This window comes from Phascolarctos cinereus, unplaced genomic scaffold (assembly GCF_003287225.1).
Source record: "Phascolarctos cinereus isolate Bilbo 61053 unplaced genomic scaffold, phaCin_HiC Scaffold_4;HRSCAF=312, whole genome shotgun sequence".
NCBI lineage: Eukaryota > Metazoa > Chordata > Mammalia > Diprotodontia > Phascolarctidae > Phascolarctos > Phascolarctos cinereus.
This window is the reverse complement of record NW_027555847.1, coordinates 5550714-5578601: the sequence shown is the minus strand read 5'-3', so window position 1 is coordinate 5578601 and position 27888 is coordinate 5550714. Positions and strand designations below refer to the sequence as shown.

The window sequence follows — 27888 nt, the reverse complement described above, 5'->3', positions numbered from 1 at the left end:
GGGGTGGGAACTTCAGGCTGGCAAGCAGGCCCAAACTTCCTTCAAAAATCTCTGGCAATCCAAGTCTCCATGTGTCTCCTGTTCCAGGCCCAGCCTCATCAGAAGCCTTGTCTTTGGTACTGACAGTCTCTCCTCTGACTAGGGCTCTTAGGGCACAGGGCATCTCGCCAGCCCCTCTGAACCTGGTATAGAAGAGAAACGTTGCCCAGATCATCCTTGGAGGCGGGGAGGTGAGTTACCTAGCTACTAACACCTACCTTCCTCACTACAACATGGCAGAGGGGTCCACCTGCATGGCTGCAGATTGGGTATGGGAATCATCATCAGCCTGACCCCAGTGGGACTTGCCCCCAAAGCCCTGTTCTGCATCCCTCCAGCATCTGACTGGGCCCTGTCCAGGGACGCCCTGCTGGCTCGCCCTGGCCTGTGATGTCACAGTTCGTTGTACAACTGGATAAGAATAGGGATCACACCTGTCAGGTTGCCAGGGGCAGGGCGCCTCTGTTTCAACCAGAGCTTCCTCCTTCCTTCTCCAAATGGTTCTCCAGCTCCAGAAATGTCCACCCCATCCCAGAGTTGGCCTTGCCCAGCATCAGATCCCCAAGCGTTTGCCTGACTGCTCCTTGACCTTCCTCCGCTATTGCCCTCCGTCCATTCTGCCCCACGGCCAAGCCGGACTGCTGGGCGTGCGTCTCCCACCCATGCCTTTGCATGAAGGTCCCGGGGGCCTGCCCCGCTGCCAGCACAGCAGCTGCATTCCAGACGCCGGGACCCAGAGCCACCGGGGTCCGGTCAGGTGCGCGCTCTTAGGGGCTGCAGGTGCAGGCACGCCCCCGCGCCCCTTCCCATCCCGTGCATGGGTGCCTCGGCCCTTCCCAAGGGTGGCTCTCTCCTCGTGCTGACCCCAGCTCCTTCCCCGCCCTCTGCACGGACTCCAACCCCTTGGGGCGGCCAAAGCGCATGTCATGTCAATATCGGGGGCCTCAGTTTCCTCGTCTTCACAACACGAGGGTGGGACGGGAGGACCCGAGGGTCTCTGGCAGCTCTCCGGCCTCTGTCCTCAGGCGGTCAGAGGCCCCAGGCTCGCACCTGCCGTCCTTCCGGCCCCGCAGCCCCGGAATCTGCTCCGCGCTCCTCGCTCCTCGCGTGCCGTCGCCTGTACTGCTCAGTCCCCTGCAGCTGCGGCGCCTGCCCGGAAGGTGGCGCCGCTGCTCGCCTTCGGCCTGCTCAACCCTCGGGAGGCGCGCGCTCCGCGCCCTTCCTCCGCCCCTCCCCTCTCCTCGCGTTCTCGGGAGGGGCGGGGGCGGGGGCGGGGCCTACAGGCGCGCAGGCGCAGAGGCTCGAGGCCGGGGGCACAGGCGGCGCGGGGGCCGGACTGGTTCAGTGTGGGCTCCGAGCGGCCGTTGGCGGCGGTCCCGCGAGAGCCGGGGCCGGGAGTGGGGGCGCGCGGGGCGGCGGCGGGAGCCGGGGCCGGGGCCGGGGCCTGGCGGGGGCCATGATCCCCCCGGAGGAGGCGGCGGCGGCGGCCGGAGCGGCCGGGCCCGGGGCCGGGACACCCCCGGAGCGAGCGCGGGGCCGGACGCGGGGCCTGCTGCGGGACATCCGTACCCCGGTGCGCCGGGAGCCCTTCCAGGAGCGCTACGGCCTGAGCCCGGGCCGCGAGCTGGGCAGGTGAGGCGGGGAAACTGAGGCACGGGCCGGGCTGGGGGTGCGCGCTGAAAGCTGGAGACCCCCCCGCGGGGCAGGCCGCAGCTCGGGGCCCCCCAGGGCGGAAAGCGTGCGGGGGGGCCGGGATTGATCGAGGTCCCCCCGCCCCAGTTGGCGAAGCTTCCGGGAGCTTCCGGGCGCAGCAGCTGGCCCTACAGAGTAGGGGGCCGCCCGCGGCGGGCGGCGGGGAGGGTGTCCTGTGGGGTCCGGGCGGCTGACCCGGATCTGGCCCGCCTGGAGAAGTCGGGGCGCCCCGGGGTCGGGCCGGGCATGCCCCCGGACAGCCCTGCCCGGGGTCCGAGCTCTCCTCCTTTGTGCTCCTTATGCCTCTGAAAACGTCGGGGGGGGGGGGACGGAGTAGGGGTGCGTTTGGTGGGCGAGGGGCGGCCGAGAAGCCGTCCTGCGAGGGGCTCCCGCTTTGAAAGCCCCGCACCATGTGGCCCCAGCCTAACTTAGAAAAACTTTTATTTTCGGATCTGCCTTGCCCCACCTTGAGAAATCAAGAAACTTCCTGTTACAGACGCTGTGGTCACGTCGAGGCCTCCCCCCCAGGGCCTCTCCGGCCCTCTGAGCCCCCGTCCCCCTACCCCCCCCACTGTGAACCCCCTTGTCCCCTTATCCCCCCCAGTGAGCCCCCCGTTCTCCTCCCCAGTGAGCCCACATCCCCTTATCCTCTCCCCCAGTGCCTCCTGCCTTCCCCGTCAGGGCTGGGCAGCCCCGTTTCATTTTCGTGCCTCCGGGTTTGGGGGTTCGTCCCGCGGTTAACAGTCTGTCTGTCACGTATCCCTTGTCCTTCCCGTGCTCTCTTCCGCTTGTACGCACCCGGTCAATGACGGGCCGGCCCGGGGCCTCGCACCCGTGGCTGTCTCCTCTTGGGCCTGTCCGAGGTCTCCTCTGTACCCAGTTATGGGCACGCTGCCTCCTGCATTAGCCTGGGAGCTCCCGGGGCCTTTCCCTCTGTCCCTGGTGCTCAGCACACACCGGGCACGTTGACCGGCTCTTCATGAATGGTTATTGATGGGCTGACAATTGATGGGTTCCCTGCCCCCCCCCAGCTTCCAGCTCTTTGCCAGAAAACTTTTCCTGATTGCCCAGCCCCTCATGTCTGCCCTCCCTCCCAAGCTGCCTTGTGTGTATATTTCTATTTTGCTGTAGGAGGTCTTTAATGTACTTGTTGTCTTCGTCTTCCCCCCTCCCCCATTAGAATGTAAGCTCTTTTTGAGTATAGGGATTGTTTTGTTATTTGTGTTTGTACCCTCAACACCAGACTGTGCCTGGCATACAATAGTTGTTTAATAAATGCTCAACAAAGAGCCTAAGGGGTTGGGTATATGTGTTGTGGAGGTAGAATCACCAGTCCTTAGCTGTGGGATGGGGGTGAGGGCAAGGTACAGGCCTGCAGTTGGTATGACTGGGGGAGAATTAGGGAAGTGCGTGTGGCCCAGCTTGGCAGGAAATGCATTCTGTCCCAGATGCTTGTCAGATAGACAGGTGAAAGCCAGTCCATGGGTAGCTGAGGATTCAGGACTGAAGACCCCACTGGACTGGCAGGAACAGAGTCAATCAAAGATTTGGCCCAAGCACCTGATCCCTGTCTGCCAGGCACCGTGGGAGGTGCTGGAATTACAAGTACAGAGTGGGCCTCCAGTCCTGCCCACAGGGAGCTGACCTTCTAATGAGGGAAACAGTAGGTTCCTGTAAAAAAGATAAGGTCAAAGAAATGGAGGGCAAATAAATCCCAGTATATCCAGAGTAGTTCAATCCAAGGTAATTTGGGAGGGGGGCCACTGGCAGACTCAGGCATCAGGAGGGGCGTCCTGCCCAACATGGCATCTGAACTGCTGCGGTCAGTAAGGAGAGTGCCTTCTAGAGGAGGGGTAGGCCACCAGCATTCTGAAATTGGGCTGGGGGGTGCCAGGGCCTCTTAGACTTCTGAGAGGGAAATTTTACCTTGTGAAAGTGAATCCTTGTAAGCATTGATCTAAGATTGTCACCAGTTAAAACCTAAATTACCAGGTAATTAGTGTTGTAAACAATAGGTTTGTTTGCAAAAACATTTGGTAGAGCAGGTGTGTGGGACTCAAATAGAAACATCCCTGTGGGCCACATGTTGACTTAGAAAACCACAAATGAACTTTATCTGTGTTGTGTTGTATTTTCATTTGGCTCAACTGTTTCCCAATTCCATTGTGATCTGGTTGGGGCATTGAGTTTGTCACCTCTGGTGTGGATGGAGTTTGATATAATTCTTTATTGTTAGGATGGTAATTTGATCATTTAAAAAAATGCTTTTTTTTACTATTTAAGAATATATAGTATCTTATCTAAATGTGTTATTTGGCTCTTACTGAATATGACACTGACCCAAATTTTTACCAAGGAAATGAACATATGTCCTCAGTTGGCCCAGTTGGTTTGTAGGCTGGCCTTGTTGATGTACTTTTTTAAAAGTTCTGTGTCCAGAAGATCTGTGGTCACCTAAGTGTCCATCTTTTGACTTAATTCCAGAGGCAAATTTGCAGTGGTAAGGAAGTGTGTCAAGAAAGATTCTGGGAAAGAATTTGCAGCAAAGTTCATGAGAAAAAGAAGAAAAGGCCAAGAGTGCCGGATGGAAATAATTCATGAGATTGCAGTCCTTGAACTAACCCAGGACAATCAGAGGGTCATCAACTTACATGAAGTCTATGAAACCTCATCAGAAATGATCTTAGTGCTGGAATAGTAAGTGCTCTCCCTTAAATGAAGATGTGTAGAACTGTCTGCAGGATTCGAATGGCCAGGAGGAGCAAGGGGAGGGGCTCCTGGCTGGCCTGCCCCTTTCCCCGCGTGGGCCTGCGTGTCCTGCTGCAGATTTTCACATTTAATGCTTTCTCTTACACAGCGTAAGGGTGCTTGGAGTAGTAGACATTCTTCACAAGCTGAGCCATGGGCACCACACATGAGAAACGTCCTCACACAGTCAGAGGCTTGTGTCTGTCATGTCCACGCCTTTTTCCATTCTGCACGACTGAGCGTACAGAGAACAAGGGTGAACAGGACAGCGATGGGGGTGGCCCGTTCCCTTCCAGAAGGTTCTCCATCGACTTCAGGCAGGCTCCAAGACACACGGTCTTCCTCTTTTCCCGTTACAGAACGGGAGCATGGGAGAGAGGACAGTTTTGCAAACGCTGGGCGGTCAGAAGCACCGAATTGGAGAGTTGGAAGGGCCCTCTAGTCCAGCCCATCCGTGGAAGCCTTGCCTGCAGACTCCAGAAAGGGAGAGGCACCGCCTCTAGAGGCAGCCCACTCCACACCAGGATGTCAAGCTCTTATTGTTAGGAAGTTTGACATCAAGTCTGAATCTTCCTCTGCTGCTTTGGCTCTTTACTCCTTGCTCTGTCCTGAGACGCAGCAGAACTAGCCTGTCCCCTCCTGGGGAGGTCAGCCCTTTGGGGACTTGAAGGCGGCCAGCATGGTCCCACCGAGCCTTCTTTAATTTCCTTAACTGGTCTCCATATGACGGGAAGCTCAAGAGCTAACCCAGATAACCCAGGGCTATGGGAGTAGTCAGGAACCAGGGAATTTTCTGCAACATGAGTCTCTACAGGGATCCCTCCTTGGGAAAGCTCTAGTGCCAGATAACATTGTAACAGAAATAGTCCTAAGATTGTCTACCCAGGCCTCCACCTCCTCCTCCTGCCTTTGATACTGTCCCCAAGGTCGTTAGAATCCTGCGTTCTCATTTTAAGGCGGGGATTTCTTATCCTTGCATCTACAGATGCTTCAGGAGGCCATGGATAGTTTTAAGGTCCATAAACTGGTATTGAGGGGAAAATCATGTCTTGATCTTAAACTCCTACCTGAAATTGCTTTCATTTATTGAATTATGCAGTTTTACCAGACTGTCCAAGAGGTCCATCTGACATACACATAGCCATGCACACGCTTGTGCACACATAAAATATCGGGAACCTGTGTTCTAGGAGCTGGCCGTGGGGAGGAGATGCTGGTGCAGAGGTGATCGGCCTGAGGGCTCTGCTTAGAGGAGGGGACGTGAGCACTGCTCCCCCTGTAGTTTAAAAGCCAGCAGATTGCCTGTTTTCTGTGTTTGGGGCCTGAGTCAGTCTCGGGTGCCCCTGGTACCTCCCTCCAGCCTCACGCAGCACCATGGCCTCTGTGGGCTCTCACTTCTCCTGACCCGAGCTCTCTGTTTGGGATGATTAGGCTCTCGCTTTTTATCTCACTCCGCTTCCAAGGATTTATCTGAACGGAGCTTAAGGTAAACAAGATGAGGCGGCAGAACCTGGCCCCTTCCTCTGTGAGGGCTCCACAGTCTGGCTGTTTCTCTCACTCCGCTCTCCATCTCTGAACTACCCATAAGCCTTCTGGGCCCATCCCCAGGCCTCATCTCAACCTGGCTTCCCTCCAGTCCCAGCTGCTATCCCACCTTCTGCCAGAAGCCTTTTCTAGTGCCTCCCCTGTGAGACCAGCTCCCACCCCCTGCCCCCCCCATCCTGCCCGTAGTTTGCTTGTTGTGTGCCCCTCCCCCCATTAGACTGGGAGCTCCTGGAAGGCAGGCACTGCTGTTCTGCCATTCTTTGTGTCCCCAGCACTTGGCTCAGTGCTTGGCACACAGTAGGGGCTTAAAATGCTTCTTGACATGGTTTGACAAGCTTTGAATGTAAATTTGGAGGAGCACATCAGGGTATAGAGACTGCTAGTGCCCGGGGACCATGCTACTGTGGAAGAAAATTAGATCCAAAAGGTAGGATTTTTCAAGGTCTTTGACAAAGCAGCATTTTCAAATGTCTTTTCTAAACAATTCCATCAAACTCCCATTTTTACTTCTTCCCAGGATGTCTCTTTTCCCGTGAGTCCTGCTCTGCTTACTCCGAATTTTTCGAGAAGCAGCAGGTGTTCCTTTGAAATGCTGGCTTGTTGGCTGGTGTTGGCAAGGCAGTAAGAATTGGGGCCAGAGCAGTGGTGCCGTGGGAGGGGTCGCACAGGCAGCGGTGGCAGCAGTCGTAGGGAATTCTCCGTGGAAAGTATCACCACTTAGTAAGAAGGGAGGGTTCCAGCTAGTGTATTTTATGAAATTGTTTGGTAAGATTTCTCAGAAAAAGGGACTAACGAGATGAGTGGGAAATCCCCGAGTCAGCGGAGATGGTGCATCCTCCTGCCTGCTGGACCTCGACCCTGTCATCTCCCCCTCTTCCTCTGTAGAAGGGGATGATCTTTGAGGTCCTTCCACCTGTAACTTCCTGAGATGGTGTAAGAGGGCGCCCCCTTAACCATGGGAAAAAAATTGTTTTTCCTTTATAAAATTATGTCTTTTCTGGATTTCCTTTAACTTGCTATGATGCCTTAAATTTTTATATAGTAAAACCTTCTTTCTTGTAGAAAAATATAAAATTTCTTCCAAATAGTCACCTTTGTAGTTAATACAGTTGTTTTTCAGTCCATAACACTTTTGCGTAACTTTTTTTTTTCATTTCAAATAAATCTGAATTTAAGAGAATAGCCTCTTTTTAGACCAGTGTGGTAATGACGCTGCCCTCTTCCATCTACATGATGCTTGATGCTTACAAAGTCCTTTGGAAGCCTGGTCAATCATTCAGGCTTCCCAGGTGGCTGCCTGCAGACCCAAACTCAGATCTGGTCCTCCCCAAGTCAAGGGTCCTTTCTATGGCAACAGGAACCACACCTTTATTTTATTGTGAAAAAGAACGTGATTCTGGTTGGGCCCAAGATTATTTTGGCTTCTCCTTGTGATTTGCCTTCAGATGCAAAGTATGACTGCCCAGATGAGGGTTGGGGTCACAATGTGTAGATTATGTTGGTTTGAAACATGTCATTTTTGCTTGAGGATGTAGCAATAGGCTCATTGATGACTGTCATTTTGAATTGTATAGTTAAAACTGCCTTCTCAGAATATAAACTAGGGGCAGCTAGGTGGTGCAGTGGAGAGAGCACCAGCCCTGAAGCCAGGAGGACCTGAGTTCAAATCTGCCCTCAGACCAAACACTTGACACTTACTAGCTGGGCAAGTCGGTTAACCCCAGCTGCCTTTAGGAAAAAAAAAAAAAAGAGAGACATCAGAATATAAAACATCTCTTTTTTAGAATTGCCCATTTTGATTGCAAAGAAATCTAAACAAATTAATTATTCTACTTTGTACTTTAAAATCCCTTCAAAATAGTAGTCTGCTATGTCAGAATGTTTGCACCACTTAAATAGGAAAACACTGGTTTTGTATTTGCGCTAACTGTTGTTTTACCCTAGTGCTGCTGGAGGCGAGATTTTTGACCAGTGTGTAGCTGAGAGAGAAGACGCCTTTAAAGAGAAGGATGTGCAGAGACTCATGAGGCAGATTGTAGAAGGCGTTTCCTTTTTGCATGCCCACAACGTGGTTCATCTTGATTTGAAGGTGAGGCTTCATTTTCTTACAAACTTCATTGTGGAGACTGGCAAGGCCACGTGGCCTATGCCCTCGTGGGATGCTCCAGGCAAGGCACAGGGGGCCAGTGTGGTCTGAGAGCCTACTTAGGGACCAGACCTTGATGCAAAACACCTCATCTGTGATTGGTGCCCCACCTTCTCTCCTCTTAACCCTGCACAGTCCGGCTCTGACCTGTCATTCCACCAACACTGCTCTCCCCAAAGTTACTAACGATCTAGTTACCAGATCCAGTGGCCCTTTCTCCAGCCTCTCAGCAGCCTTGGACACTGCTGGTCACTCTCTCTCCTCTCCAGGTTCTTAACACCTCCCCCTCCCTGACGGCTTCTCTTCTGTCTCCTTTGCTGGGTCCTCCTCCAGACCACCGTGTGTAACCGCGGGGGTCCTCAGGGTTCTGTCCTGCTGTGTCCTCTTCTTCTCTCCTTCCTGCTTCACTGGGTGATCTCAGCTCATCAGATTTAATGACCGTGTCTGTGCTAGTGATCCTCAGGTCTCCCTTCCTGCCCCAGCTTCTTTGCTGACCTCCAGTCTCACATCTCCAACTGCCTTTCGGACATCTCAAGCCGGATGTTCAGTAGATATCTTAAACCCATGTGTCCAAAACAGAATTCATTCTCTTTCCGCATGTCTTTAGAGGGCAACGCTCTCCTCCCAGATCCCCAGGTTCCCACCCTAGGAGTCATCCTGGACCCCACCCCCTTATTCAGTATGGTGCCAAACTCTGTCCATTTCACCTTTGCAGCATCTCCTGAATACGCCCCCTTCTCTCCTGTGCTGCAGGCCCTCCTCTCCTCCCTCCTGGCCTATGGCAGTAGCTACTGGGAGTCTGCTGGCCTCTCCAGTGGCCTCCTTTCCCCCTTAGGAGCAGATATAAGATGCTCTGCTTGTCATTCAAAGCCCTTCATGACCCAGCCCCTCCTACCTTTCTGGCCTCCCTGGGCCTCTCACACCTTACTCTCCTCCATTCAGTGACGCCCCGTCCTCCAGTGAACAAGACCCACCATCTCTGGGCTCCAGGCCTTCAGTCTGATGTGCCCCAGGCCTGCTCCGTTGCTGATCCCCTCAGTTTCCTTGAAGTCCCCGTTCCCCCAGGAAACCTTCCCTACCCCCCTCCTAATTCCAGCACCTTCCCTCTGTTCATTATCTCCTGTCGGTCCGGTACTCAGCTTGCCTTGGCTTGCTTGTTGTCTGCCCCGTTAGACTGTCTGCTCCCTGAGGGCAGAGACTGTCTTTTGCCTCTTTTTGTATCCCCAGCATTTAGCACAGTGCCTGGCACATAGTAGGGTGCTTAATAAATGTTGATCGATTGCTAGGTGGTCATACAGATAACCAACAAACATTTATTAAATGCCTGCTATGCGCCCAACATTATTCTAGGAGCTAAAGTGTAAAGAAAAGTGAAAACAGGGCCCTGTTGTCCAGGGGCAGACACCATGGGTTTCCACAGATCTTAGACCTACTATGTACAAAATGGATACAAGATAATTCTTTTGTGCAGAGACACTAGCGATTTGGGGGTGGAGACAAAATCAGGAAAAGCCTCATGTACTAGGGGATGTTTGAGTTAAGCCCTGAAGGAAGCTGGGTGTTGTGATAGAAGCATGGAGGGGGTGCATTCACCTTGGGGCACAGCCAGTGAAAATGGTGGGGGTAGATTGAGTGGCATGTGTGAGGCCAGTGAGGAGGACAGTGTGGCTGCACTCCAGTGAGTGCAGAGGGGGCCTAGATGTGATGGGGCAGGGAAGGACGTGGTCAGATTTAGATTGGAGTGTGAAGCAGATTATAGAGGGGAGATACTTGTAGGAGATTCTGGGAATGTGCTGGGTAGGAGGTGAGGAGGGTGTGAACCAGGTCAGGGGGCAGAGAGAGGACCTTGGGTGGGGGGAGAATGAGGAAGCTCCTGGGCAGGGCAGGGACCACCAGGTTTGGGCGGGGGAGTGGGCTGGAGGCAGAGAGCATGAACGGGCCAGCCACATTGGATGGAATGAAAATGTCATTTGTAGTGGAAGTGGGTGACAAGGGCTGTGAGGCCTCCCTGTCTGTCCTTGTTGGCCTGTGGTGTGTGTTTATGAGAAAGGAGCTGACCATGGTTTGGTTTACAAAGAGTCTTCACCCTCTCAGACCGACTTCTCCTGAGGCCTTGGTATCAAGCGATGCATCTGCGGCATCAGTCTAAGCCTCAGTAGCCACAGGCCCTGGTGACGAAGCAGAAGCAGCAGCAACAGAAGGGAGCTGGGAGAACAAAGGGGCTTTCCAGGAAGCCCTCTTCCAGGCATTTGCTTGTAATCATAAGCTCTGGATTAGAACCACACATGAGAACTCAATCAGACAGTTAGTCACTAAGCATTTATTAAGCACCTTCTGTGTGCCAGGCACTGTGCTAAGCTCCAAGGATGCAAGGAAAAGTAAAATGCTTCCTGCCCTCAGGAAGCTCTGCCGTGGCACAGGGGTGGTGGCAGGAGTTGAGGGCAAACCCAGCCTTGGGCACGTCCTCCCTGTGTGACCCTGAGCAAGCCACTTCACCTCTCTTTGCCTCAGTTTCCTCAGCTGTAAAATGGGGATTATCATATAGTAGCCTCCCAGGTTAGTTGTGAGGGTCCAGTGAGACAATATTATCAAGGTCTTGGCCCGGCATTGGGCACATAGTGGGAGCTGTCAGTGCCACCTGTTACTGCGATTTCTTCCCATTTAGTGGTCTTGGAAAGGCTTGGGGCAAGAAGGCTGCTGATGGTGCTTGTGTGAGCAATGTTAGAAGTGAGGGGCCAAAGCTTTGTGGTTTAAAGAGGTATCACAAGTCCTGTGAGGCGGGACCCAGCATCAAAGGGGAGGGGCTTGCCCAAGGGCTGACAACAGGGCTGAATGCACCGAGATCTGGGCAAGAGGGAGGGGGTGAAATGAAAACATCGGAAGGGCATGTGTTTTCTCTCCCCAGCCCTTTGGTCCAAGGTGGGGGACCATGAGTGTGGAGCACGGTGGGTCACGGCAGACTTTTTCAAAATGGTGGTTTTACTGGACAGTGCAGGGGGCCGAGAGGGGGGATCCTTTAAGTGGGGTAAATGATTCATTAGTCTTGTCATCTCTTTCTATTGCCAGAAAAACAAGGCAAATGTCATTTGTTTATTTTCTTTTTTTTTTTAAGAAGAGATTATTGCCACTCTTTGGGCAATGTAGAAGCTGATTTTTGTGAGGAACTGGTGGAGGCTGTGGCCAGGAAGGGAGGCCCCCTCCCCCCAGCTGCTGTTCAGCCTTGGCCTCCCCTGCTCTGACTCCTCTCCCATCCTGCCCTTTGCCCCCCCTGTCATGCCCACCCTCTCACTGACCATTGCTGTCTCCCAGAATACTGGCTGCTGCTTCCAAACACCCCTCATCCTTTCAAAACCAACAGCCCCCTCTCGATTGGCCATCCTTGAAATTATCCTTTGTCTCGCGCCCATTTGGGGCTAAACTCCTTGAGAAAACTCTCTCACCCTGAGCCGCCCTCGAAAGATGTCTCATTTGCCTGATGACAAGGCCTTTTTTCAATCCTCTCAAACTCATGACACCTCGGACCCCATGGCCCCTGAGGTGGCCTTTCTTGGGTTTCTGTAACCCAGCTTCTCCTGGTGCTGACCCTGGGTGCCTCTGAGGCTGTGGGTCTCAGGCTGGGGGCACCCAGCCCCACACCCTCGTCACAGTTGCTTGGTACAACAAAGCAGAACTCGTTTTCTTTCCCTCAAACCCAGCTCGGTCTCCCTGGACTGGACACCCTGACGTCCCCCTCTTCCCACCTCACTTGCCCCTTCATCGCCTCCTGCCTGGGCTCCCTCCGCTCAGCCACTGAGCTGGAGGGAAGGGATGGGGGGGCCCTTTGCCTTCCTTTGTACCCCAGCCCTTAGCACAGTGCCAGGCACACACACACACACACACAGCCAGCACTTCATGAATGCTGTTGGCTGATTGCCTGGGACCTTCCTGAAGCTAGTGTTGTAGAAGTGTCTGATGGCTCCCGGGGGCCCAGCAGGAATGGGAAGGCCCAGGCTAGACGTTGCTGCAAAGCTTAGGCTCCACTGTGGGGTAGGAGGTCACCTGTTGGTAAAGTCAGGCTGGCTTCCCCATTTCCAAAAGTCTGTTTAGAAAAAAGTCGGAGGGGAAGATGAGGCAGGCACACCACCCTTCCGTTAAAGAAAGATGAGGCTCCCCTGGGGGAGAAGCTATGGCACTCACTCTGTGGTGTCTGGCGGGAGATGGCCCAGCTTGGACCCCCAGATCTGCCCAGATGGTGCCCCCTGCACCGTGCCATGTCTACAAAGCACCCATGACACCCTGACTACACTTGCAGCCAAGGAGACAATTCTGGAGGTCTCCAAGTGAGAATGATTGGGTGGGATCTGATGTGGGTAAACTTAAGAGAGAGCCCACGTGGGCACTGAGGGCATGGGGCTTGGCAAACTGTGCCCTGCCACCACCAGGGCGTTTTAGCTGTGAGTGGTGTTAGAGAGGTCGCTGGCAAGCAGGTGGTAGAAGAGCAGAGAAGGAGGTAAAATTGGAGACCCCCAGCTGGTGAGATGAGCAGGCCCCAAGGGCAGGGCTCTGAGCCCTTGGCAGAAGCAGTTAGGGAGCATTAGAGTTACCCAGCTATGAAGTGGGCTCCCCAGTGCCCGCCGCCAGGTCTGGCCTGGCCCTGGGTCCCCGGCTCCAGAGGGTAACTCTTCAAGGGGCATTTCCTTGGTACAGGCCCTTTATCCCCCCACCCCCACTGCCTAGGTGGCTTTTGGGTTGGGGGGCGGGGGACTTTGAGGACTGGAATAAGTCCTTCCAGAATTTCCAGAGCAGAAAATGTGCCTCCCTTCTCATACTTTGTCTTTGCTTTTGAAAGTGAAATCCAGGCCAGATGAAGAGTACTTTTCTGTGGGGGTTTTGATTAGAGATGCTATACATTGTTCAAGGAGGCAGAGACGACCAGTAAATCCTTCCAAAAGAAGACATTTCCCATAAAGAGCCATTGCATGAGAAATAAAAGCCCCTTTGCCCCCGCCACTCACCATGTCAGTAAAGTTAATTCATTTGCAGCTTTCTCATTGGCTGAGGGCTTCAGGGCCCTGAGGCAGCCTCCTCCAGGGCCCAGGGTAGGTTCAGATGGCCTCTGTGGAAGTGTGGCCTGCCTGTGGCAGGCGGCAACCAGGATCTCAATGTGGGACTGAATCGAAACGGGGGAAATTCAGGGTTAAAAACCAGCTTCACAAATAAACTGAGGGGAGGCTTGGGGGAGAAACAGTGTTTCTTAGAATGCTTGCTCTGCGCCAGGCACTGTGTGTGCTGAGCACTTTGATAAAGAGCATCATTCGATTGTCACAACAACCCAGTGAGGGAGGAGGTGACAGGCCCAGTGCCATGTCTGCCGTGTCCCCCGCTGCATGGCTAGTCAGGAGGGGGAGAGCACAGCCCCCGAAGCTCGGTGCCCTGAGGCTCTGCTGACACAGGGCAGATGGGCCAGCCTGGCTGAAGTGGCATGTGCCGGACAGGTCAGCACCAGCACTCCCCTCAGACCCCAGTGGAGACAGCTGAGGAACCTTGGGAAGAACCAGGCTTCCAGCCCAGTGCCCCAGGGAAGATGCAGCCTGGGCTCTGCTCTTACAGGGGCTGCAGGGAAAAGGAAGCCTTGGTCACCAGAGTCCCAGGCCCTGTCCAGTGGCTCCACGTCAGGAACTGCTGTGATTCTCAATGGGGAATAACCCCCTGCTCTGCGGCTGCCCCGTCAGGGCCCTGGGACCTTCCCCAGGTGTTTTCCCTCCCATTAGAGAGCAGGGCCGGGCTCACTTTAATGGGTGTGCTCCCCACCCAGGGTCAGTGCACATTTAGTGCTAAGTGCTGGGGGAAGGTGCCAGGGACAGCCCGCTTTGGTGTTCTCAGAGGGAGAGTGGTGGAGCTGCTGCTGGCCTTGGGCTTCAGATGGGGGGATGTGGGTGCTACTGTGCCTGCAGCCCCCTCCTGGAACCTTGGTCTCTTGGTCTGTAAAATGGAGCCGGTCCCAGCATCCCCCTCCCAGGGTTGAGCATTGCAGGCCTCACGGTACCAGGTATTATAAGTTGTGAAAGAATCGCTTCCTTGGGGACTGATCTGATGCAGAGCAAGCTGGCTGTCGCTTTACACATCAGATCTTTATTTTTATGATGTATTTGGGGATTTTTTGGTTTGTTTTAGCCCCAGAATATTCTCCTGACAAGTGAATGTCCATTGGGTGATATTAAAATTGTTGATTTTGGCCTCTCGAGAATGATGGAGAGCAGTGAGGAGCTCAGAGAAATTATGGGAACACCGGAATATGTGGGTGAGTATTCAGCAGGGGGAGGGGTTCTGAGGAAGTTACCACTCCCCCCCCATTTCACAGAAGAGAAAACTGAGGCCCAAGGAAATAAATTATCTGTCCCAGGTTGGACAGTCACTCAGTAAACATTATTAAGTGCCTACTATGTTCTAGGCACTGTGCTTCATGGGGATGCAAAGAAAGGCAGGAGACAGTCCCTGCCCTCGGCACACTGGCACGCTCCCAGTCTAACGGGGTGACAGCTAGCCAGCAAACGTGCAGGCAGGATTAAGGGTCAATGACGAGCAGAGGGAAGGCCCTGGAATTCAGAAGAGTGGCCGGGGGCATGCTCACCATAGGAAGTGGGATTTTGGTTGAGGCTTGAAGGAGCCCAGGAACCCTGGAGGAGGAAGTGTTTGAGGCACTGGGGGAGGGTCACCGGAGAGAACACCCAGGGCCGAACAGCCGGAACACCAAGATCACTGGATCAAGGACGGGTCCAGGAGAATCAGCCTGCTGGTCTTGCAGGGGGGAGGCAGGGAGTGGCAGTCATTGGAGTGAAGTGATTTGCTCAGGGACACAGCTAATGGGGCGAGATTTGAACTCAGGGTCCTCCTGACATCTTAATTTTACCTGAAAGAGGAGTTTTGAGGTTAAGGTCCTAGCATTAGAAGAGTGTGACGTGATGGTGAGGGTTGTATGGTATAGGAGCCCTTGTCTGTGTGTCCAGGCTGGAGCAGCACAGGAGGGCCTTCAGGATTGGCATTTCATGAACAAATAATTTGTACCATAAGGTGATATGGTAGCCTATGAAATGCTCATCTTAACTTCAGTAATAGTTCATAAAATCATTCCAAGTATTCTTTTTGGAATGATTCTGCACCTCGTTTGAATGTTCCATGGCGCTATTAAAAGCCCCATTACCTTCCAATGGGCTCTCCTAGGCTGTCCACTGAATCTCCGCAGGTAGCAGGCTTCTGCAGGCTTCCTGAGTGGCCTGGGGGAGGTGCAGCTAAGCCAGAGCCTTCCCTGCCAGGCCCAGGTTCTCTCTTATCTTCACTACTGATTTTTATCCAGGCTTGGGAGGGGGAAGGGAATTTAAAGGATGGAAAGAATTTCAGAAATTCTTCCTGTGGTTTCAAGTAGCTCCTTGATCAGGAGCTAACACAGGCAGAGCGAATCTGAGTTATCCCTCAGGACCATTTTTAAGGTCTCTCTGGGGTGGTTTAGACCTTTAGCCTTGAGCAAGCTCAGAATGAAGGCAGACTCCCCCATGAGCGTGTGTGGTGTGGGGGTGAAGCCCAGAGGGCTTTGGCTCTGGCTGTCCACCAGCACATGGTGACTCTTACTGGCATCTTAGCGGGACTCCGCCTCTAACTGAGCCCAGGAAATGAATGCAGACGAGGCCTCTCTGCGGCGCAGGCGGCAGATTCTCCCATAGAAATCTTACAGGAAAGACCCTCCTCCAGGGTTGTGGAGCCGTCTCCCACCCAGATTTGAGTTTGGCCGCACTGGAAGTAGCTGTCTGCAGCAACTGGTCAGGCTTGAGGTGGGGGAGAGAGGCATCCTCTGTTTGCTGGAATTTTAAAGGACACAGATGGTTGCTTGTGGCCGCCCGCTCTGGACTGTGGGAGCTCTGGTCTTGTAACGGCTTCTTTTTCTGCTTTCTCTCCTAGCCCCAGAAATCCTTAGCTATGATCCCATCAGCACGGCAACTGACATGTGGTGAGCACGCTGGGGGCACCGGGTGGTTTGCGCTCTGTTCCATCTCCTCAGGCACCGAGGTTCTGATGGCCTTCTTCCTTTGTGTTTTGCATCAGGAGTATTGGGGTCTTGGCTTACGTCATGCTGACGGGGATCTCTCCTTTCCTGGGGGACAATAAACAAGAGACTTTCCTGAATATCTCCCAGATGAATATCAGTTACTCAGAGGAGGAGTTTGAGGCTGTGTCAGAGGCAGCCGTCGACTTCATCAAAGCTCTCTTAGTTAAGAAGCCCGCGTAAGTACAGCTTATTTGGGGTGATGTCTGCTGGACGGTGGTCAGTTTTCCAGTAGCCCGTAGCTGGTCAGTCTATGCCCAGTGTCTGTACTTCTCAAAGATAACTGGCGAGGAGTTTGGGTTTGAGTACGGGGGTGTCCAGCCTCCTTGTCACCGAGGGATGTTTCTCTTGGATGTAAAAGGTCTTAGTCATTGAGAAAGTCTGTGCAAACGTACATCATTGCAGTGATTCAGTCCTCTACATTTGGGGACCATCGCACTTCTGCCCCAGGCCCTGCTGACTGGCAGGTGCATCCCCGTAAGCTAGCGTGAGTGATATTTTGGTGTTGGTTGATGCAGGGATCGGGCCACCGCCGAGGAATGTCTGAGACATCCCTGGCTAGCACCAGACAGCAGCCCAGAGCCTCCCTTCCGGGGCAAGAGTTTAATGGAAGAGCCCAGCAGCGCCCAGGAAGAGGAAGCTTCTGTGCCCGAGCCGCCGGCCGAGGCCGAGAAGCCAGAAACGGAAGAGCTGATTGTGGTGGCTTCCTATACATTGGGGCCCTGCCGCCAATCGGAGAAGGAGAAGAGGGATCCCAAGGCTATCTCCAAGCGGTTCAAATTCGAGGAACTGCCGCTGCTTCAGGAAATGCCCGGAGACTTCATCTACTGAGCAGGGTCTGAGGTTTAGGGATCCTTTCAGAAACACCTGTGTCACTTATAGACCTGCGCCCAGATGTCCAGTGTCCTGAGGAGGGGTCTCCTAAGCCCAGAGGGCAGTCAAGTGAAGCTTGGGGCGGCTGTGCCGGCGACTGGACCATGCTCAGCGAGCGGAGGTGTCCGCTCACTGAGTCTGTCGCAGGGGGCTGGTGTTTGCACTTTTGTTTTTAATAGACTTGTCCTGCTCTTTCTCCCAAAGACTCTGTACAAAAGCATTTGTTTTCTAGGGGAGCGTCTGGTGCCTCAGACACGTGCGCCGCCCATAGGCATTGCTCTGGGCTTGAGGGAGTCCATTTCAGTTTAGACCTGTCTTAGGACCTTAATCTGATGTAAAGGCGCCAGGCCTTCATTGGGTCCTTTTTCTGAGAGTTAGAGCGGTGGCCAGTTGGGTTTGGGGGGGCTGCTCCTAGTTTGTTTTTTCCTGCAGTCAGACTGTTTCAATGAGGAACCCTGCTGAGATTTTTTCCCTTCCTCCTTGGCCAGGTCGGGTGGCAGTTCCACTCTGGGTTGAGAGACAGGGTTGATGCTGTTGTCTCGGGAGGCCCACAGCGTCGCTCTCCTCGCCTCGCCTCGCCTCCCTTCCCCTCAGACAAACCAAAGCGCATCTTCCCTAAAGCTGCCAGTCGTGGGTTAGAGGATGTCCCTGGGTAGGGGGTCAGTATGATCTGATCAGCATGGGGTGGCGGTCAGTGAGAAGACCCTGCTGTTGTTTTCTGAGAGGGGGGAAGGGAAGGTGTGGCTGCCCAGGGTGCTCAGACCCGCTTTGCTTTGCCTCTAGACACTTTCCCCGTTGCAGGTGGTGTCAGTGGAGAGGTGGCTTACTCTGAAAGGACTTTTTGTTTTTCAGATGATCCCAAACTTTAAACTGATTAAAGTTGAATGTATATTTGTGTTAAAACCAAGGTCAGTTTCCTACAACGCATTAGAAATGCTAAAGAAAAGAAGCAGAATCCCCTGTTTTCAGCTGTTTGTTCTTGGGCCTCCCGTCCTCTGGCAACCCTGAAAGTTAGGATCATTCCCACTGTCTGGAACCTCAGTATTATGGAGTCTTCCCAGTGTTTTCTTTCCTCTTTAATTTATTTTTAAATCTGTTGATTTGTCAGGCTTCTTAGAATGTTTCCGATGTAATTTGACTGAATTGGCCAGTGTAGACAGCTGGTGTGACTGAGTGAATGGGTCCTGTTGGGTTCCATCTACGTGCAGCTTCCTTGATTGGAGCCTGTGATCCGGTAAATTCCCCAGAAGGGAGAAGGTGGGGGCTGGGGGCGCCTCGAGTAGGAGAGAGAGCCCAGCATCTGTCAGCATCCTGTAAAATGCTACCATTGCCGACCCACTCTTTAATAATGCTTGTATGCAAATCATGAATTTCTCAGACTTTTGAAGTGACCGCACCTCTGTGGTATCAGGTACCCGGCGTTCAGACCTTCCCCCCTGTTGTTGAATAAACATCGAATTTGCTACAAGGCCAGCTTTTAAACTGGCTACTTCAAAACGGCTGCCTTGCAATTGGAAATGTTCTCTATTTTGTTACTATTTTGTGCCTTAAAAGTTTGGGTTTTTGTAAGTACTTTTGAGTCATTCATAATTTGTATAAAGTTATTAAAGTTTATTGGTTTGTAAGTTATAAGCAGTATGCGAAGTCTTTCTATAACAGACCAATTAAAGTAACTGTTTCCATTGCGGCTTTATGGGAACATCACTAACCAGCTTCTTAACACACACCCGCCATCTAGTTGTTCCTCTGGTGGTTGTCCCAACATTGAAAGCCATTTCCTCACATGAATCCATCATCGTGCAGGGTGGGTCTCTCATTTCACAGATGTAAGGGCTGAGGCCCCGAGGGAGGGTGACAGCTCTCAAGGGCAGTCTCTGACTCCCAAGGCCAACACACTTTCCATCCTTATTAAAGACAAGATCCTTCCTGCCCTCAGGGAGTCCTCCTCCTCCTGGATAGTGCTGCAGCTGGCGGGGGGGGGGGGGGGGGGGGGGGGGGGGGGGGGCACCACCTCCTTGCCTGCTGGCACTGCTGCCCTCTGGCCCCTTCTTCCATCCCCTCTACAGGATCTGCATCTTCCTTCCTGCTCCGTAGGAGTCCTTCCGGGCCCACTTTGTCCTCTGCGCTTTCTGCTTGGTGGTCCCACCTCAACATGAGTTTCCAACAGGGCTCTCCATGCGGGTAACACTCAAACCTGTAACTGCTGCCCTGAGCTCCCAGCCCTTTAAACTCAAGCTGTATCTACCCAAGCTTCACGTCCCCCGTCTCTGAGCTCCCTGTGTCTGTCACTGACTCCACGTGGGCCCGCCTCCCCAGGGTTAAGAAGCTTCTGAGGATTGCCTGGACTCTGTCCTCCCCTCGCCCACAGTGCCAGGCCCGGAGAGTGGTTTACTGCACAATCCCATGTCAGCCAAGAAGCATTTGCCGAGACTGCCCTGGGGCCTCTCCTCCTGCAGGGCAGATGGAAGGCCCAGCTCCTAGGCCCCAGCCCAGACCAGGGGTGGCCTTCTATGTCCTTGGGTACAGCCTGTTGACTGAGTCCAAGTCTGACAGAACAAATCCTTCTATTAAGGGGATTTGTTCTGTGAAGTTTAGATTTAGTCAAAGGGCCACACCTGAGGACCTAGAGGGCGACATGTGGCCTCGAGGCTGCAGGGTCCTCACCTCTGGACCAGACTGTTTTCAGAGTCTAGCATGGCTGGCTGCTGAGGGGACCACAACTTATGGCACCACTGGAAACAGGCTTTATTTTGACTTGTGTTTCCAACCCCTTCTTGGTAACCCTTGCTTGTTAAGGGCGCAAGAATTGTTAGAGAGCCAACCTAGGGTGGGGCTGGGAACCTGATTGCTCATTGCCTGGGATTAGCCCTCAAACTGGAGAAGATAACCTTGGGGGAGAATGTCCATCCCAGATAGCAGTCCAAAGTGGGGGAGGGGAATAGGTGCAGTCACCACACCTGCACCTGCATCTGGGGAGAGCTCCAAGGGCAGAGGTCATTAGAAGGAGGCTTTCTGAGTCCTGGTTGGCTGATAGCCAGAGGCAGGACAACCTTAGCCACACCAAAGCCAAAATTCCTTAGTCTTGCCCTGGCCAGTGCCAAGGATATCCCAAGACGGTGCCCAAATGGTGGTATGTGGGCACCTCTGGGGAGGTCATGTGAGTGCCACAACTGACCTCACTGACACAGGATTCTTCAGAGTGGGGACCAAGCACTTTGGGGCAATTGATACCATGGGGGAGGATGGGGGGCAGGGCATAATTCACTTGGGAAAAAGCTGGATTGGCTGGGTCTCAGTGCATGGAGGAGAAGAGCTGGGTGAATGAATGACATCTATTAAGCACTTACTGTGTGCAAAGGACTTCATGATGGTGATACAAAGAGTAAGGAGGTCACCTAATAGGGAGACAACACAAAGGGTTTCAGAGCTGAGTGACTTAAAGGGTTGTGTTCCCTTCAACAGCAGTGGAGCTTGAGGGAAGACTTGTTTAATGAGTGAGTTTGTGAGGCCCATGGGAAGTCAGGGTTGGTAGTCTGGTGATCAAGGAATGAGATGGCCCAGATCCACAGATCTGGGAGTTGCTTCAGTAAGGGTAATAATGGATGCTGCTGAGCTCAAGATGAGAGGGTCCAGGGCAGAGCCTCAGGGGACTCCAACAGTGACAGGCAGATGTGGATGAAAACCCAGCAAGGGCTGGAGGAGTGAGTGGTTAGACAGGAGAATGGAACCCAAGGAGATCTGAGTCTTGGAAACCTGGAGAGGAAGAGACTAAAGCTAGAGTGAGGAGGACTGGGGGTGGAGGGAGGGAATGAATCTGCTGGAGAGGATCAAGGTTCCTAGATGAAAATGGGTTGGCCTTGGCAAACAAGGGCCATATCAGGAACAGGTGTGAAGGAGGAAATAGTGGGAGGATGGGGTGAGATGAGAAAAGAAGGGGCTCTCAGCAAATGGGAGCCTCCATAAAGTATGAGGCAAGACCTTCAGTAGAGAGGGGGTGGTGTGCGAGACTGGAGGAAAGAACAGGCTCAGAACAGCTGCTGGGATGGGCAGAAGGGGTGCCGTGTTGTATTTATGGTGGACCCAGGCAGCATGAGTTTGATTTCTTTCCCTTCAGCAGCATTTGATAGAAGCAAAGGAGGCAAAGATGGTGGGAGCCATCCCCGGCGTGGATGATGGGATTTCTGAAGCTCGGTGACTGGAATTACAGTGTGCCCTTAGCAGAAATAGGGACATTAGGAAGAGAGGTGTGCTCTGGAGGAGAGATAATGGGCTCTTTATTGGACATGGAGAATTTGAGAAGTCCAGCACAGCCAGGGCCAGTTGGTACTGAAGGAGCTAGCCCACACTCCTCAGGAGAGAAGGGTCTGGTTGTCCCTGAGAGTCCCTGTTCCCAGCATTCACCACCATCCAGCCCAGGAAAGCCCAGGGACATCCTGGGGAAAACTTGCCTCTCAGTTCCACCTGCACCTGGGCTCAGCTTGGCAACTATGTCCTGGGGCAGCCTGACCTTGTGGGCTGGGGAGAGAGAGAAATCAGGAGGACGATTTGTGTGTGAGCCTCTTATCACAGAGCAACCAGATGTCTCTCAAACAGAACATTAGTCCCATTGCAGAGGAAGGACAAACTGTGTGGTTAAAGAGTGGCAATCAAAAGGAGATTAGCAGAGAAGTCCTGGTTATCCAACGGGGGAATTCCCTTTTTTGGTCACTTCCTCCTCTTTCCCCTCCTACTTGCACTAAAAACTGGAAGTGGGTGGGGTAAGAACTCACTCTCGCCTCCCGCCCGGTGCACACCTCACAGATTGTCAGTTCCTCCATTCACCTGAAGCCCCTCCGCCCACCTTGATTAGGCTGATGGGACTCTACCTCTCTGCTTCCCTGAAAGCGCTTCTTTATGTAAAACAAACAAGCATGGAATTCCATTGACGACCCACAGGCAAAGATAGCAGCTCAGACACCAGCTTAACGTTATGGTAATGGAGAGATTTGGGGGCTCTGAATTTGGATGGGGGAAGAAACTCTGTCTTTGTTTTCACTAATCTCTCACTGAAATTGTTTAACGACATGATTCAGATGAGGGGTCCCCAGGCTTCCCTGAACTGACTGCCAAAAGGCTCCATGATGCCTAAAGAAAGCTCAGATATAATAAAAATGGTTTAGCTTTGGCTCTTCTGAGCTTGTTGTGTGTGTGTGTGTGTGTGTGTGTGTGTGTGTGTGTGTGTGTGGGGCCACACAAGTCTTAAAAGCATTGTAGAAATTTCTTCTCTTGGTAGTATTGGGCATAAGTTGCCCTCATGACGACCCTGTGAGTATTAGAGCTTGAAGGAAACAGAGGCTTGGAGGGGTCACTTGATTTGCCCCAGATCACACCCAAGGTCACACCAGCATCGGCAGCAGGACTTGGGCCGTGGGTTGCTCCCTCACTCCAGCCCCAGCCCCGAAGTCACTGCCATTTTCAGCAGTAAGAGAAGGGGATGATTCATTTACAGGGAGATGGTAGAGTGGTCATGGAATGGGCACGGACGACTCTCCTCCCTCTCTGGTTTGCTGCTCAGAGCACCTTTAGTCAAGGAAAGGCATGACCAGGCAGCCCGACTTGTTCACTGTCTCCCTGCGGGGTGGAAATCTCAGATTCTCTCCTAGGGGAGACTGATTCATTGAGGTTAACAATCAAGTGAGGATCTTGGCTGGAAGGCTGGAAGGGTCCTTGGGAGCCGTTGAGGCCAAGACCCTCAGCGTCAGGGAGGGAAAAAGGCTTGTCCAAGCTCACACAGAGGCAAGATTGGAACTCAAGTCCTCTGATTCCACAGACATGGCACTTTCCATTGGATCACACTGGCTATACATCCCTGCCCTCTCCCCCCCCCTTCTTGTGCTAAAGTAGGTTTCTTAGAACTTTGAAGAGCAAGAGTAAACAGATGTCGTCAGGGACATGGATGAATGAAAAATCTAGGATGGCCCCAGGGCAGGGGGAAAAATAGCGGGTGGGCAGCCCAAGGGTTCCCCTGGGGGGTGGTGGGTGTTTTCAGTGCTCATGGAATTCTCTTAGTTTGTACGCATATATTTATTGTGTGTCCCCCCCCCACTTCCTCTCACCAATCATCAAACAGTATGTAACCAACAAGCACCACTAAGCACCTACTGTGCGCCGGCTCCTCATAAAGAGCTGGAAATACAAAGTATGGTAAAAGACACCCTGCCCTCGGGATGCTCCCAATCTAATGACAGGACAGCATGCAAGCAGCCATGTATAAGTGAACTACAGACAGAGTAAAGTGGCAACAATTAACAGAGGGAAGCCTCTGGAACTGAGGGTGATTGAGACAGTTTTCTTGTAGAAGGTGGAAAAGGAGAGTATTACAGCCCTGAGGGGAGTACCAGGGAAAATACTGGGAGGTGGGAGGTGGACAGACTTGTTCAGGAGCAGCGGAAGCTGGCTGGAGCAGAGTTTGGGGTCAGGGGAGGAAGGGTAAGAAGACCCCAAAGGTAGCAGGGACCCAGGTTGTGAAGGGCTTGGAATGCCAACAGATTTCCACATTGTCCACCTCCCAAAATACGTGTCGGTGAATTTGACATCCGTGGCCTCCCTGGCAGGAGGTGAGCTGCACATCCAGCATTGTGATTGACCACAGTCCTAGGGGCTTTCAGAGTGGTTTTCTCTGTAATGTTGTCACACTCACTTCACTCTTCATTGGCCACAGAGATCTTCCTGGTTTTCCCTAAGCCTGCTTTGTTGCTTCTCACAGTGTAATAGCATTCCATTCCATGCACATTCCATCATTTGTTTGGCCACTGCCCAATGGGAGGGCATCTCCTTAGCTCCAGGCTCCTCCTACGAAGAGCGCCCACTGCAGACATCTTGTGCCTAGGAGTCCTCTTCTTCTTTCTTTGATCTCTGGGAGCACGTACGCCTCGTGGTGGTCACAGAGCAGGCCCAGTGAAGACCCCCCTAGAGCAGAGCTCCCAGTCGTCTTCCAGACTGGCTGCACTGGTTCAGAGCCAAACCAACAATGTGCCAGTGTCCCCACCATCCTTCCAAAATGGGTCATGCTCCTTTTGTCCTCCTTGCCAGTCTGATAGGTATGAAGGGGACCTCAGAGCTGCCTCGCCTGCATTTCCCTAATTATTGCAACAGTGTAATCACTATTAAGTCAGATTGTTTATGGTTTAGATTTCTTGCTTTGAAAACTGCCCCTTCGTGTCCTTTAACCATTTGTCTGTTCAGGAGCAGGTCTTAGTCTTACAGACTGAATCTGCTCCTCATGTCTCCTCATGGAGACCTTTCTCAGAAACTTGCTGCAAATATTTTCCCATATTACCTGTTCCTCTTCTAATTTTAACTATGTTAGTTTTCTTTGTGCAAAACTTCTAAATTTTATATAATCAAACCTGTCCATTTCATCTTCTGTGATCCTCTTTCTCTATTCTCTGGACATAAAGTCTTTCCCCAGTCATAGATCTGAAAGCTAATTTCTTCCTTGCTCTTCCAGTCTGCCTAGGATGCCATGTTTTTATGTCTAAGTCATGTATGTATTTGGAATTTATCTTCGTGTATGGTGTGAGGTGTTAGTCTGTGACTAATTTCCCAGTTTTCCCACAATTTTTCTTAAATAATGAGTCCTTACCCCAGGAACAGGGACTTTCTGGTTTCTCAAATGTTCTCCCACTATATTCCTTTACTTTGGTGGGCTATATACCTTATCTGCTCCACTGATTAACTTCTTGGTTTCATAACCAGTACACATTGTTCTGATGATTCCTGCTTTGTAGCAGCTGGTTTGAGGTCAGGTACTGCTAAGTCCTGTTCCCACTTTAAAACAAGGAGTGGGGGAAGAGGTGAAGGATCTTTTCTAAGTTGGGAATCTCTAGCAGAGATGAGGGGAGATGCAGGAGATTATCTCGGATGCAGAAACTCTAGTATCTGGATGGATGGGGTGGGAGAGGGGTCAGGAAGCCTGGGTGCTCGGGAGAACACTGGTGGTAGTTTCTGTATCAATGAGGCCTCCTTTCTTTGGCCATGTTAACGCACCCTAAAGCAGGAGTTCTTAACCTTGGGTCCAGAAGTTTGTTTACTGAAATCTTTTGATAACGCTATTTTAATGGAATTGGTTTCCTTTGTAACCCTCTGAATACATTTAAGAACGTTATTCCAAGGAGTCCTTGGCTGTCCCCAGATGGCTAATGGGGTTCGTGAGCCAAATATGGTGGAGAGCCCCTACCCTGGCAGAATTCATGTGCATGTTCTCATAATACATTGACTCTGTTAGCAATGGGAAGCTGACATCCACCCTATCTTGGCCCCAGGATGGTCCCCTTTGGAAGATTTCCACCCCTTGTCACAGTTGGAATGATTTTTCAACCCAATATGGTGTAAATAAGATTGTTAAAAACAACTGGTCAAACTTAGCCATGTAATTACACACCCTTAGGAAGGTATTTTAAACTGTGGCAGACTTTGAGCAGTCCTTGAAATGCCACCATCTGCCCTGGCTTTTAATTACCAATCCACAGCTTAACCAAATGGCTTCCATTCCATGTCCTTGGTGAAACCTGAAAAAAGATGCGGGCAGAGATAAGTGTAGACCCAGACCTATTCAAAGCCATGGTGAAAAGGACCACTTCTCTTAACCTCTTCCTCCTGGTAGCTGTGGTCTCTTGGGGAGGAAAGCAAGGGTTGCTTCTAAGCAGCTGGATTCTCACTACCAGCTTCCTGGGATGGCCATGTTCAAAAGTTGGGCTTCCGTCCACACTCACTGGAAAGCCTGAGAGGACGTGGGATCACATTAGCTTCATCTGGAGGATGGAGCACAGATGTAGGAGCAGAAACATTCTTCTGAGCTCAGTCCCTGGGCCATCTAGATTCCTAACCCAGCATTAGGCAGGGGTAGCAGCCTGGGAGTTCAGGACTCGGGCACCTGGTAGATGGAGCTTCTTTCTCCAGAGCTGCACAGGGCCAAGGAACATTCCCAGAGGTACGACTGCCCCCACGTCCTCTCCCTGTGACTTTCTCCTACCCTCCAATAGAATTTCTCTGCCCAGCACCAAGTGTAGGCCTCCTTGCCAGGGTCATGGTCTGTCTTTGAGTGTTAGGGTTTTATCATCAGAGGAGGAGAGCAGATGCTGGATTAAGAGAGATAGATATGGTTGTGAAAACACAAAGAGAGGCAACGATGAAGACAAGGCTGCTTTTCTGTAACAGCCCCTCCCCACATGCCCAACCCATACCCGGAGCCCACAGCCAAACATCTGTCCTGGGCATCACATGAGTCACAGTGAATAATTGTGTCCTGGAAGTGGTAGGCTGGGCCCACACATCTCACACACACACACACACACACACACACACACACACAGGCACGTCTTTCTAACCTCCTCCACATGATACACCATGATACATCTGTGTAACCCAATGGCTTCCGCTATAAGGTTCTTGGGGAGACCAAGAAAGAGATGTGGGCAGGAGACTGATGCAATGCTTCCCAACCCCCAAACCTCTCCCTCCCTCTGAGTGGAAGAGGGAATCAGTTTGGCCAGACACAGAAATAAGAAAGTGGTAGATCTAATATCGAAGGCAAGGAGCTCCTGCCTGGTGAGTGCCATGGCCCATCCATGACAGTAGGACACCTCCCTCCTTTCTCCTCCATGGCGGCTGCAGGGAATGGGATAAGAGCACCCGCAGAACCCCAGCATCCTCACGACCAGCATCGCTGGGGAGAAGACACGTCCATTTTCATGACTTGTGGGACACTTCCCAGTTTCTATCAATGTTGTCTCCACCATTAGAATGTAAGCTCCCCAAGGGCAGGGAGGGACTTCTTTTTTGCTTTTTCTGTAACTCTCCAAGGTCTATCCTGGCGCCTGGAACACAGGCAGCGCTTAGGAAATGCTTGTTGGTGGGTGAACTGGATGAATCCTTGGGACAGAGAAAACGAAAGCCTGGGAGAAGCGGAGACCTAAAATTTGGAGAAGCTAGGAGGACCGTGAGCATGAGGCATAACCCGCAATGACACAGCAGAAGATTCGGACACGATGGGGCAGCCCTGGTGAACTCAGAGGGTCAGTGGAGCCTCCTCCCAGGGAGAGCAAGTGGTCAGCCAGCCCGGAGGCTCCTGAGCTCCTTGATTCTTCATTGAGTCTGTGGAGGCAGCCGAGCTCTGGAGGAGAAGTGGGATGGAGGGAAGAGATGTCCAGGCCAGGCCCAGGACAGAGCCTTGGCCGATGCCCACAGCTGGGAGCAAGGGTCCTCTGCCTTTGGCATCCTGAGCCCCTTGGGTCGTCTGGTGAAGCCCACAGATCCCTTCCCAGAATCCTGGCTTTAAATGCATAAAATGAAATATGTAGGATTATGCAGGAAGAAGTCATCAAAAAATAAATTAAAAAACCAAACCAGTTTGGAGAGGCCAAGGAGTATTGCACCAGTGCGAGGTACAGGCATTGTCACAATATGTAGCTCTTTAAAGATGGCAAAGTGCTTTGCTTTTGTGACCTCATCTGAGCTTCAAGATAACCCGCGCAGTAGTGTCATTCTTAGAGTGAAATGGGTTTTACAGATGGTCAAACTGAGACAGGCCACAGTTAAATGACTTGCCCAGGGTCACATAATAGTAAAGGCAGGCTTTGAACTTAGGACCACCTGATTCCAGGACTTGGCCTCTGTCCACTGTGCTACCTGGCCGCTAGTAGATGTTACCCCCTTAACAGGCATCACACACCTGACATCATGACCTAGAGAAGTGGACTTCTTCCCTGACAAAGTCACCTCAGGAAGT

The 27888-nt window shown here is 52.4% G+C and overlaps 1 protein-coding gene across 1 annotated transcript; it reads left to right on the top strand.

Annotated features, from left to right (window-relative positions):
* The first annotated feature begins 1345 nt into the window (after positions 1–1345).
* Positions 1346–18752, top strand: STK17A (serine/threonine kinase 17a). Its single transcript, XM_020964435.2, has 7 exons — positions 1346–1671; positions 4216–4428; positions 7969–8113; positions 14324–14450; positions 16103–16151; positions 16247–16426; positions 16766–18752. The coding sequence occupies exons 1-7, from the start codon at positions 1496–1498 to the stop codon at positions 17076–17078; spliced, it is 1203 nt and encodes a 400-aa protein (XP_020820094.1). The 5' UTR covers positions 1346–1495; the 3' UTR covers positions 17079–18752.
* Positions 18753–27888: the final 9136 nt, after the last annotated feature.